Source organism: Delphinapterus leucas, chromosome 19, assembly GCF_059928025.1.
Source record: "Delphinapterus leucas isolate spDelLeu-1000000601 "Yukka" chromosome 19, BTC_Dleu_Yukka2, whole genome shotgun sequence".
Taxonomy (NCBI): domain Eukaryota; kingdom Metazoa; phylum Chordata; class Mammalia; order Artiodactyla; family Monodontidae; genus Delphinapterus; species Delphinapterus leucas.
Window position 1 is genome coordinate 11,233,966 of NC_143147.1, and position 11,994 is coordinate 11,245,959.

The 11,994-nt window shown below is 43.1% G+C and overlaps 1 protein-coding gene across 1 annotated transcript in view; it reads right to left on the reverse strand.

The window, feature by feature from the left end:
• MYOCD (myocardin) overlaps window positions 1–10,706 on the reverse strand; it is a 43,830-nt gene extending 33,124 nt beyond the window's left edge. The window contains exons 1-2 of the mRNA XM_022560865.3: window positions 10,652–10,706; window positions 7,826–7,987 (exon numbers count right to left, since the gene is read on the reverse strand). Coding sequence (XP_022416573.3) covers window positions 7,826–7,987; window positions 10,652–10,667 — 178 coding nt within the window. The 5' untranslated portion in view covers window positions 10,668–10,706. The remainder of the gene's footprint in view (window positions 1–7,825; window positions 7,988–10,651) is intronic.
• Between the last annotated feature and the right edge of the window lie 1,288 nt (window positions 10,707–11,994).

Here is an 11,994-nt window from a genome sequence, read left to right on the forward strand (position 1 = left end):
AAACACTGAGAGGTTCCTCCCGGGAAAGCAAAGACAGACCTTCCCCAGAGCAGGAGGAGTGTCACAGGAAAGGCTGCGCGCTCCCCCCTCTCCTGCCTGGTTCAAGGCGGGCTCGGTGGAGAGGGACGAAGGTCACCTTATCTGGCTGCTTCAGGAACAAGCAAAGTCTGTCGGCTCCGTGCTGTGACCCTGGGCCCCTGCTCCAATCCCCCACGGCGGGCGCGGGGCTCACTGGCCGCTGCGGGAGAGTAGGGCGCTGGCTGTTGTCCCTGGAGACACGTCAGGCGCTGTGATGACAAGGACCTGCTTCTGGAAGCCCTGACTCACCCCCAGGCTATGCCCACGGGGCTGTCTCTGGGCACCGGCCCCTTGGGGATCTCGGCCTGGAGACTCGGCGCTTTCCCCCCTCTTTCTCGGAAGTGATTGGATGAATGAGTCAGTTGGACTTGCCTCTGCATAAACATTTAAAATTCCAAGATGAAAATGTGATCGCTAGAGTCCTGGTTACCTTTCCGCCGGGACCCACACCAGGGGCTGGAAAGCATGGGGTGGGAATGTGAGAACAAACTTCGCTCGCTTATCTGTTTGCAAGCCTGAGCGGTGCTCGCATGACAGCTACTTTAATTCATGATCAGACTTCCTAATGTCCTCCTGGAAGAGACTGAAGCCAAATTCACTTCCTAAGGGAGGAGGTGGTCAGGTGACAGTAGCTATAGTTTAAGAGTGGCTCTTGCCTAAAGAGATTTCAGTACACTGAAGATACCATAGTCCGGAGGACATGGATTATGTTGTCCAACAAAGACCGAACCTACTGCCCTTGCAGGGGATCAGATGCCTTTAGGATGGAAATAGATGAAAGTGGAATTTTGGAGGAACAAGCATTCTTTTTCCTCAGATCCCAGGCACTTTAGAAATTGGCTTTAAGTCTCTAGATAGACCCTGATGCTAGGAACACACGAGTTGTGAAAAACAATTCAGCTGCATAAACACTTGTCCTGTAACAGCTTTCGAGGCTAATTCTCCAGGAACAAATTCTTAGGTGGGCAAAGATACATTAGCACTGTCTCAGAGCACCCTAACTTTCCTCCCTGTCACCGCCCCCCTCAAAACTACTGGCTTTCTACTTCTCTTTTCCCACCCCCTTTCCAGAACCTTCCTCAGAAAAGTATTTATCACGTATGCCTCCGTGTGTTTCTTTGCCCCAAGGATTATTCACGCTTTGGAAATAATTTCTCATTATGGAATGACAGATTTTGTCCACGAGAAAGTTATGCCAAAGCAAACGACGCTACCATCTGCCTTAGGGCCATGGTTATTGTCTATTTGTCTTAAAAATGCATGATCGGAGAGTGGTCAGACTTCCAGAGTCTCTGAAGAATGACTGGATACTTAGTAAACAAGAATTTTTGCTCTGTTTAGTTATAAAGTCTGAGCCTTGGGCTTGCAGGTGAGCGAAGACTAGCGTAGGATCCTTTAGAAAAATGTACATGACGCTTGTAAATGGATGATTTCTGGGCCATCCCTGGCGGACAGAAACGTTGCTTTCCTGTGTCGAAGGGTTGCGGTGATAAAAAGAACTGCTTTATCTTGGATAATGGCGCTGTATACTCTGAATCACAGGTTCAATTAAAAAAAAAAAAAAAAGAGCTGAAAAGCAGACTCAGGCATTCAGGTGGGAAGCCTGGCTCAGTTCAAGAAAAAGAGGAGGACACTTCAGGGGGAGGAGCTTGTTCACTAGAGCAGGATGCCGGGACCCTTCCACTGTTTGAAGAGTTGGGAAAGCCAGCTGCGGTTCTCTTCTACCCAAGCAGAAGCCAGCTTCCTTGGTACCTAAGGGATGCTCCTGGCAAGTTAAGAAGACACCCGGATGACCAGAGAGAGGATTAACAAGCTTGGAGTAGGGCTCTCAAAACTGAGGGATGCTAAGTGACAACGACCACGTGTAAGCAGAACAAAGCCAGGCTCAACTCCAGTGTACAGTTTCTGTTCTTGTAAATCATCACTCTCACATAATGTTATACTTGTTGTATTTGCTGTTCTGGCCTGAGAGAGAGTAGCTGTTAGAGGTTTTCTAAGAAGGAGAAACAGGGAAACAGGTGTATGTTCTGAGATGTAGCCCCGAGGCGCCCCAAGCCTCCTTTTGTGTCAGTAAAATCACAAGGCCCCCTCTTCATCCACATTGTGTCACTCTGGTCACACAAGCCTAGGTTTCCTCCCCAGGGAATCTGTAAAATTCTACCTGACTCAGAAAATAAACTTGCAGGCTGGAAGACGGATGGCTAGCTAGCACCACAGAAAGGAGAGGAAAGTTTTGGGGGAAACGATTTGCTACAGTCATTCAGCTGATGCAAGAGGTGGGACATCTGGGAAGGAGAAGAAAAATCCCAGAGTAGGGGCTGGTTCCCTGTCTTACAGTATCCTTCCCTCCCTGCACTGAGAGAGGTTCTGGATTATTGTATGTTTGGGATGGAGAAGGTCTTGAATAAAACCGGGAGGGAGGGAGACAATGAGTGTCTCGCTCAGGGCTTGGCAGAAACACAGACGCACAGCTGCAGAGGGAGCTGGAAAATGTAAACACATCTGGAAAGGCACGTGCACAGAGGAGGAAAAATACACACATGCCAGGAGAAGGATACAAAGAAAACCACAGCCCTGAGTCACCACTTCACCGAGGGTGGACGATGTGACCCCAAGAAGTGACAGATAGGTGAGGGGTCGGTATCATCACCACCACTGGAAGGGCTACCCAGAGCGCTGTCTCTACAACTGGTCGCTGAGCAACTCCCTCTGCCTCTATGACACTTCATAGGATGCCACGGCCTTGCCCATAGGAATTCACGCACACTGAAAGATTACCGCTAGAGAGCCTGAGGCACGGACGTTCCCTGGATGAGGTCAACCTATATCCTCCACCTCTTTCGCTAGCTATGCCTTCTCTTTATTCTTCACAGATCCCTGCCTCTGTCTTACATATTCCTACATGAGAGCCCCCTAGCCCTCTTTGCTTCTTATACATCCTTCATACCCCCAGCTCCCCCTTCACACCCCGTCTACTGGGCACTCCTGATTCTCTGTACCCTGCGCAGCTTCTATTTTTACAGCATCTATCACCTTTTATTAGGATATATAATTATTTATGGGTTTTGTGTGTTGTCTGTGTCTCCTGCACTATAATATAAGCTCTGTTAGAGCAGAAATTTTTGTACGTTTGTCTAGTGTCTGACACATAGAAGATGCTCCATAAATATTAAATGAAGAACTAAATAAATGAAAGGGCAATCTTATCGAGTCCATCCGTTTAAATTACCGTACACACTAAAGTCTCCCAAGTCTACAGCTCTAGACCAATACTTTCTTCTGAAGGGTAGTCGGATGGAATCCACTGCTTACTGAATCCCTGCCCTTGGAGTTCCTGCAGACCTATCGGCTGCAACAGTTGAAACGGGAATTCATCATCTCTCCCCGGATCTGCTCCTCCACTCTTGATACATGGCTGCCATTTACTCAGCTGACCAAGAGGGAAACCTCACTGTCATCTCTGACTCTTCCTTTTGTTCACATCGACATATGCTACCGGTCATCTAATGATGCAATGTCAGTTACCTCTCAGATGCTCTTTTTTTTGTACCCACAGCACGACTCTTGTTCAGACTCTTAACTAAAAGCTGTTCATCAGATTTTATGTTCCCCCTTCCGAAGTGCAGAGATATTGCTGTGAAATCGCTGTTCAGCCAGGGAACACCACCCCTGCCAGCCGTGTGTACTGTTTTCACAGTGGGATGTGAGTGGAAGCGATGTGTGCATCTCCAGGTTGAGCCTTTTTAAACGTGTGGGTGGACCTTTTCATTCTTTCTTTCCTCTTCACCGGCTAGATCCAGAGGATGATGAGACTGTAGGGCACAGGTTGGCAAAATTAGGGCCTGTGAGCCTGCTGTCTGTTTTTGTAAATAAAGTTTTATTGGAACACAGCCATGGCCACTTGTTTACATATTGCTTATGGCTCCTTTCCCACTACAGCAGCTGAGATGAGTAGCTGTGACAGCTTAGAGACCTCAGCTTATTCTTTAAGAAAAAGTTTGCCACCCTGGCTCTGGGGGATGGTGGAGCAGCAAGACCAAAGGAGCTTGAGTGCCTGAAGGGTTTGCTGTCGAGGAAAACCCTCTCTGGACTGTTTATGAACAAGAAATAAACGTCTATTGGTAAGCAGCTGAAATTTTGTGGTTTGTTTAGCAGCCTCTGTTATCCCAACTAACAACAGAAGAGATGTAAAGTCTCAAATAAAATACTAGCAACTTCTAGGGAAAAAAATCCAAGGAGGATTTATTTCCAGAAATGCAAGGGTGATTAGGAAAGACAGCAATACCACATTGCCAGATCAAAGAAAGAAGCCCATATGATCATCTTTTCATGCGTGTTGAAAGCATTTAGAAAACTCAGCATCCATCTTGCAAGCTATTCTTAGCGGAACAGAATAGAGAAACACTTCCTTAGAATATCTACCTCCAGCACAAGTTAGTGTCATATTTAGAGGTGAATGACCAGAGGAATTCCCACTGAAGACTGAATCAACAAATGTTATCATTGGGCTTCCCTCGTTGCGCAGTGGTTAAGAATCTGCCTGCCAATGCAGGGGACACGGGTTTGAGCCCTGGTCTGGGAAGATCCCACGTGCCACAGAGCAACTAAGCCCGTGTGCCACAACTACTGAAGTCTGCGTGCCTAGAGCCTGTGCTCCACAACAAGAGAAGCCACTGCAATGAGAAGCCCACACACCACAATGAAGAGTAGCCCCCGCTCTCCACAAACAGAGAAAAGCCTGTGTGCAGCAACGAAGACCCAACGCAGCCAAAAAAAACAAAAACATGTTATCATCAACATAACAAATATATAACATTATATAATATTGCTTTTGAAGCACTGGCAATGTACCAATAATAATAATTGTCTACTATGTAATATAGCAATAATTTTTAAATTATATAATGAAATATTGCATAATGCAAAATAATATAAATTATATGTGCTTTATATAATTCATACATATAATTTTATATGTAAGATATATATCTACGTGATATAAATATTTTATATATGATAAAATATATATAATTAGATTTGTATAGTATATTATACTATTATAACATATATCATTTACAAATAAATGTAATGTAATAATTTACATTACATTAATAATTTACATTACATTAATAAATAATAATTGATATTAATACATTAACATTTTATTATAATTTTATAATTATATATAATTACAATAAAATTATATTTTTATTATAATAAAATTATATTATATAATTATAATTTTTATTAATACATTAATAAAATAATTTTTATTAATACATTAATAAAAATTTACATTAGATTAATAAATGTAATATTTAATATATAATATTTAATATTATAAACAAAATATTTAATTTATAAATAAAATACATAAAATTATATTGAATTTATATTATGAATATACTACATGTAACTTTTAAAATGATGTTAATTGTGTAATTTATTAATAATTCCATGATGTTGCTTTTCAACAACCAGCCAGTGCTCCAAGGCAGAAAGAAAAAACAAACAGGAGGCACATCTTCATTATTTGTAGATGATGTGATTGCCCATGCAAACAATTAAAGATAAAATGAGATACTATCGGAACAATTAAGAAAATCTTCAAAGATGCCCAGTTACAAAATAAATGTGCAAAATTAAGAGGTTTCCAATATGTAAGTAATAACTGATGTGAATTTATTTAGAAAAACCTTACCAAGGGAAATAAAAGAAGACTCGTAGAGGTGAAAAGAGATACTATCTTTCTGCCTCAGAAGAATTAATATATTTTAAACCTATGAATTCACCATAAACTAACCTATAAATTCACTGCAATCCCAAACAAAATTCTAATAGGATTGGAGTTGGAATATAATAAACTGATTCTAAATTTCACCCACCATATACTTGTGAGAGTAGCCAAGAAACATTAGAAAAATCAGACCAATGTAAAGAAACTTGTGAAGACAGATATTAAGACAAATTATAAAATACACCATTAAAATTGTGCAAAAAGGAGAATTAGACCTGTCTCTCGAACCGTGCACTGAAATAATTTAATATGCAGTAAAGACTGAAATATAAAAATGAAGTATACACATGTTAGAAGACAGTATAGGTGAATAACTCTATTCTTGAGGTAGGAAGTGTTTTTGATAAGCAACAACAAATTCAGAAACTACAAATAAAAGATTAAGAGATTGCATGATACAGAAATTTAAAACTGCTATAGGTGAAATACACTACACACAAAATCAAAAGGCAAAGGACAGAAACGAACAAACAAACAAAAAAAGCCAACAATAAAAGGCAAACGACATGCTGGTAAAAGGATGTGTAATACCTGTGACAGATGGAGGATTAGCTTCTTTTTTTTTTCAATATATATAAATAGCTTTTATAGTGAGGGAAGAAAATGCCAGTAGAAAAAAGGAATAGCCACGAGTTGCCAATGACACAAGATCCCATGGAAAAACATCATCTCTCTATAAACCAAAGAAGGCGATTTAAAATGAGATATTTTGCCTATCGTATAAAAATCAAAGATAAATTTGCATGCATGGAATAAATATAATGTTTCAATAAATGATAAGAGATACGCGATAGAGATCTTTTCTGTCCTAGATCTCATCAAAGTAAAGACGGGGATGGTGCACTGTTGACTGGGCTAGTCCAAGTTCAAAGGTACAGGATATTTAGTGTGGACAGAGAGAGTAAAGAAGAGAGAAAACCACGGTGGGATATTTAATGGGCAGTGATGAGGATACTGTCTCCCCTAGAGTTGATTCTTCCATATTTACAGGTTCCAAATACAAAATTCATGTGGCTGGCCTCTGACTGGTTGGGTGTAAGATTTTAGAATGTGGATAAGTTTAACAATGAACTTAGCATTTAATAAAACATCTTTATGCATAATATTGGACAATGTGTCAAAACATGTAAATGTGCATTGCTTGTTATATATCAGTAATTCTTAGAGCTTTTGTAGGCTTCATTGGAAGAGTGTAATTTGCCCGTGGGAATGCCAGGATTCCCTCTCTTCCTTCTACCACGGTTTTCCCAGATTCCACCTCAACACCTCTGTGAATGAATTCAGGACCCTCCGGCCGTTTGGATCCACGTGGCTTCAACTGTTCCAAAGGTCTACAAAATGATTTTACGCAGCTGGTGAGAGAATTAACGTTTGTGTCTCCTCTTTCAGTATCTGTACTTCAACCGTGTAGCACACATGTGTGTTGTCAAAGAGTTTTCACGTGCTTAAAGAACTGAACCTCACTCCCAAGAGCCGATGAGTTGGGCCGGTTGGGTATTCATCTTGGAGGAGTGAAGGGACCTGGGGAAGCCCCAAGCCACAGCACCCGAACTGGGCTTGGCGTCCAGGTCTTCCCCTTCAGGTCCAGCGCTCTTCCCACTCTGCCAGTCTACACCCCTTTAAAAGAGGAAGGGCGGAGAGCGCCATGACCCCAAAGTGATGGAACCTTGCAGGGAAGATGTTTTGAGGTTTAAAATCAAGTCAGCTCCCCGACCTGCTTGACCAGAACCAGACTGGTCTATGTTAACCTGACTTTGGAGGCTGAGCGGGTTTCAGTTTCTTCCTTACTCCCCGGACCTCTGGTTATGGGGAACACTCTGGAACAGCGACCCATGGATTGACTCTTGTCTAGTGAGCGGTCTTCACCCCCAGGGCCCCAGCATTTCAGAGCCATGTCTGCCCTCAGACCTCAGCACGGAGGGAAGCGTGCCATTCATTTGTGCTACCTACCTTTTATGGCCTCTTTCACAGCAGAATCCACAGGGAGTATGTTCTTCTCCACCAGCTCCAGGGGCCCCGGCCGGAGAGCGATTTTTTCATTGAGGTCATCTGCAAGTCGGGCTCTTTTCAGCTTCATCTGAGCAGTTGGAACGGATCTCTCTGCAGTGGAGCCTAAGGGGTTAAAATCAAAAGGGTCAGCTCTAGAATTCGATGTTATTTTTGTGGGGTTTTTTTTTTTTTTTTTTCTTTTGTAACCCAAACACTCTGACACATTGTACTCCACCATCCTAATAATTTTTCAATGCAATCATCCTCATTTCACATGGATTAGCAGCGAAGACTAGACACTTCCAAATAAAGGCAAATAGAGAAGCACAGAAGAGTTAGAGAAACTTGCTTTGTGAGGATTTGGGGGAAAGAAATGTGCAATTTGGCGATTCTGTAAGTAAGTAGTCCACGGGGCCTGTATTGCTTGCTGACACTAAACTATAGCATTTGCATGCAAAGCCTGTCTACATATTGCCCGGCCCAGGCTGAGCTGGCAGTAAATATTATCTATTATTATAATTAATTGTAGTAGCGTGACTTCTCAAGAGTTTTAGACTTGTTGAGGTCGTGATACTAACTGATTCAAATGTCCAGGTCCAGTTGTAAAAGAAAAACAATTTTGGGGGGGGGGGATATTTAATTAAACAGAGAATTTTTTTTTTTTTTTTTTTTTGCGGTACGCGGGCCTCTCACTGCCGTGGCCTCTCCCATCGCAGAGCACAGGCTCCGGACGCGCAGGCCCAGCGGCCATGGCTCACGGGCCCAGCCGCTCCGCGGCATGCGGGATCCTCCCGGACCAGGGCACGAACCCACGTCCTCTGCATCAGCAGGCAGACCCTCAACCACTGCGCCACCAGGGAAGCCCTAAACAGGGATTTTTAAAAATTGAATTTATCCAACAGGCAGTTTCTCATCTTTGGGAGAGTGGGAAAGGTCACTGACAAGCCCTGAATCACCGCTCTATTCCTCTCTGGGTGAGGCCCTGACTGACTTCTGTGCAAGAACGTGGAAGAGAATCTTGTGAGCCGGTGGTTGCTATAACGCAGGACTGGAAGTTAGGGTTCCACGAGAGTTTGTAGCTTTCCGCTCAACTCTGCACATTTAGAAGTTGAGACCTTTACGGACGTCCTGGTCCTATTGTTCTATTAATATCCATCTACTAACCCAGGCTTAGTGTCTGGCCGCTGCTCTAGAAATCTCCACACAGGGGAGGGCTAGGGATGTCTCATGGTTGCAACAGGTCAGACTTGCTTAGAAGCTACATCTGCAAAGCACTCGATGTGGGATGGAGAAAACATCAATATTCCAAACCCCAAAATGGAAGTTTCTAAGCGCAAATCCTCTCCCAACTACCCGTCAGGCCAGTGCAAGGGCTTCTGTTACACCCCCTGCCTCAGGGATCTTTCTGACCCATCCTGCACAGCCATACAGGATTCATCCTCAGAAAACACTCCTTTCTTGCATCCCCTCCAAGATGGTCCTCTCCATCCGCCTCTCAGTCCGGTTTCGCAGGCTCGCCACAAACTGAATCCACCCCCTACATGACCTGAGACGGTTGATGCCCAAACTACCACTCCAGCGAGCCTGGTCCTTTGCCTTCTGCCCCCCGCCCCCCATCTTCCTGAGGTCACCTTTGTACCTTTGCTTACTTTGTTTCCCTGCCCTAACAAAGTCTTCCTGACTCCTGTTCTTACAGCTTCCTTCTGCTTCGACTACCCCCAGCAGTTACAAGCATTGGTCCCTAATCTTATATTGCTATTTCCAAAATCAGACCATGAACCCTTGGAGGGCAAGGGTCATTTATAATCTAGCAGATCCTTGGTGCACCAGGGGGCCAATTTCCAGTTTCTGTGGGGGGGAAGGGTGGGTTTCATGGGAACCAACAGAGACTAAACTTGGGGTTTCTGTGGTTCATAGCCTGATATTTTAATTCAAGACTGGCCTGATACGACAGATAATGCTTTCTTGATTATAATATTATGCATACGTACTGTTGTAAGTATGGAAAACGCTAAAAAATTATGCAAAAGAAGTGAAAGTATTAGGAAACTTCCCACTTAGGGTCAACTGTTTTTAATAACTGGGCATCTTTCTTAATTACTTATACAGTATTTATTGGTAAGTCTGTATTTCTTCATCATAGAATCTGACTGTAAATACAATTTATGTATATATTTTTGCCTCCCTGATTTTGACTGTAAATATAGTTTTGTTTTCTGGTCTCCTCACTAAACATCATTTTGTAAGCCTTTTCTCATTAAAACATGATTCTTCTAAAGCCTCATTTGTGGTAGCTGCAAGTTATTCAATCACACGGATGGTGCATAATTTATTCAGCCTCTCTACTATTTTTTGACGTTCCACTGATTTCAATGTGTCACTATTTAAAGTAATTACATGATAAACATCATTGTACATAAATCTTTGTATGTCTGATTATTATTTCTTTGATACAATACTAGACATTTATTACTGGTATGAAGGATGGACATTTTAAAGGAAGTTGATAGACGCTGGACACTCCCTATGTGCTCAGAGAAAATTGGGAGGTGGCACAGCTCAGAATGAACGCCAAGTCTGGTACTTCTTGGCCACTATATGGCTTCCCAATTTGACCATCTACATGGCCTCAAATGACTAGATGAGAGCTCAAAACCACCACTTTGGAATGGCAGGGGACTCTTTCTAAGGGGAGTTGGCAATTGTGCAGAGACAAAGGACCCTGGAAAATGGCCCACGCTCCATTCCCACTGATGGGCCCCAGTTTATGACTTTGGGCAACCTTACCTTGGAGTATGTGCATTTTCACCACGTCTGCACGGTCGGACCTGTTTCTGACCTTGTGCTTCAGGGTGTCTTCAGCCTGTTAGACACAAACACAGAATGAATTCTGCTATCAACCTCATACACTTGAGTCACCTAGTTTTAACTCTAGAAGAAACCCCTTTTCTCTCAAAGGGAAAAAGTCTCTTTTTGTTTGTTTTTTGTTTGACAAATGCAACATGCAACTATCTCTGTTCTCCTACGTCTTGATGAAGGAGGGCTCACAAAAACCTCTAATAATTTTAGGGTGGAAAAATAAGATAAAGAGGCCAGGCAGGTACCTAATTATAAAATATTAATAAAACTGTCATGATGCTACGCTGCTTTTGCATGAGAGCCAATCGTATTCCATTGCCTCTTAAAAGAGTCAGAAATTAACTAGAGTCAGAGATGAAATGTAACCTCAGTCCGTCCAGTATAACGTGACAACATGTGCCCCCCTCCTGTTTTGCCCTTGATCTCTCTCTCAAGACGTGAAAATGTAAATCCTGCAGACCGAGACCCACTGTAAGCTGGGAGGACACTTAGAGATGAGCTATTATTTACTGAGTCTCATGGCTTCCTTGATGAGGGAGCTGTCTGTAGGGATGGCGTTGGCTGTGGCAGGGCCACAGCTGGACCTCAGGGCTCTGATTTCTAGTTCTGGGTTTTTATCCCACTATCCTGAATCTCTTAATTGGCCCCCAAGAGGAGTCTGGGGATCACTCCAGTTCTGATGAAAGACAGTTATTCTCCAGGCAGTAGGAACCCCAGCCTCTCACGAGCGACTCTGAAGAGTCCCAGGGCTCTGCTCCTTCTTCCAGCCCCTCCCCTCACTAGTTGCCAGGCTAAGACGTCCCAGGAGAAAGATACCTAATGGCCTTTCCTTCTACGTACACTGCTCATGCTTGCTCAATAGCACTTACTGTATTGATAAATTCAAGTTGCAGAGATTTGCTCTGGAGGTACAGAATATACACCGATTTCCCCCCTCCAAATGCTAAAAGAAAGAGAAATAAATAGAATTCCTTTTGCCTTTAAATAGCCATGAATAAGCTCTGTATCTGCAGGCCCTACCCTACCACTGAATTGGATTTAAAATAATCTGATTGTTGCTGAGAAAAGCCTGTCACGAAAGAGAGGGCAGCTTGCCGACACACCTTACCTCCCTGTTTCATGTCTCTCTGACCCCCGCCGCATCCTTGCAGGGATACCCCCCGACATCAGAAAGATGGGGGACATTTTCTTAAAGCTAATAAACAGTAGCTTCAAAGCCAATACTATTGATCCCATTTCCACAGTTTTCAGTTTCTAGGAGGAAGATTCCG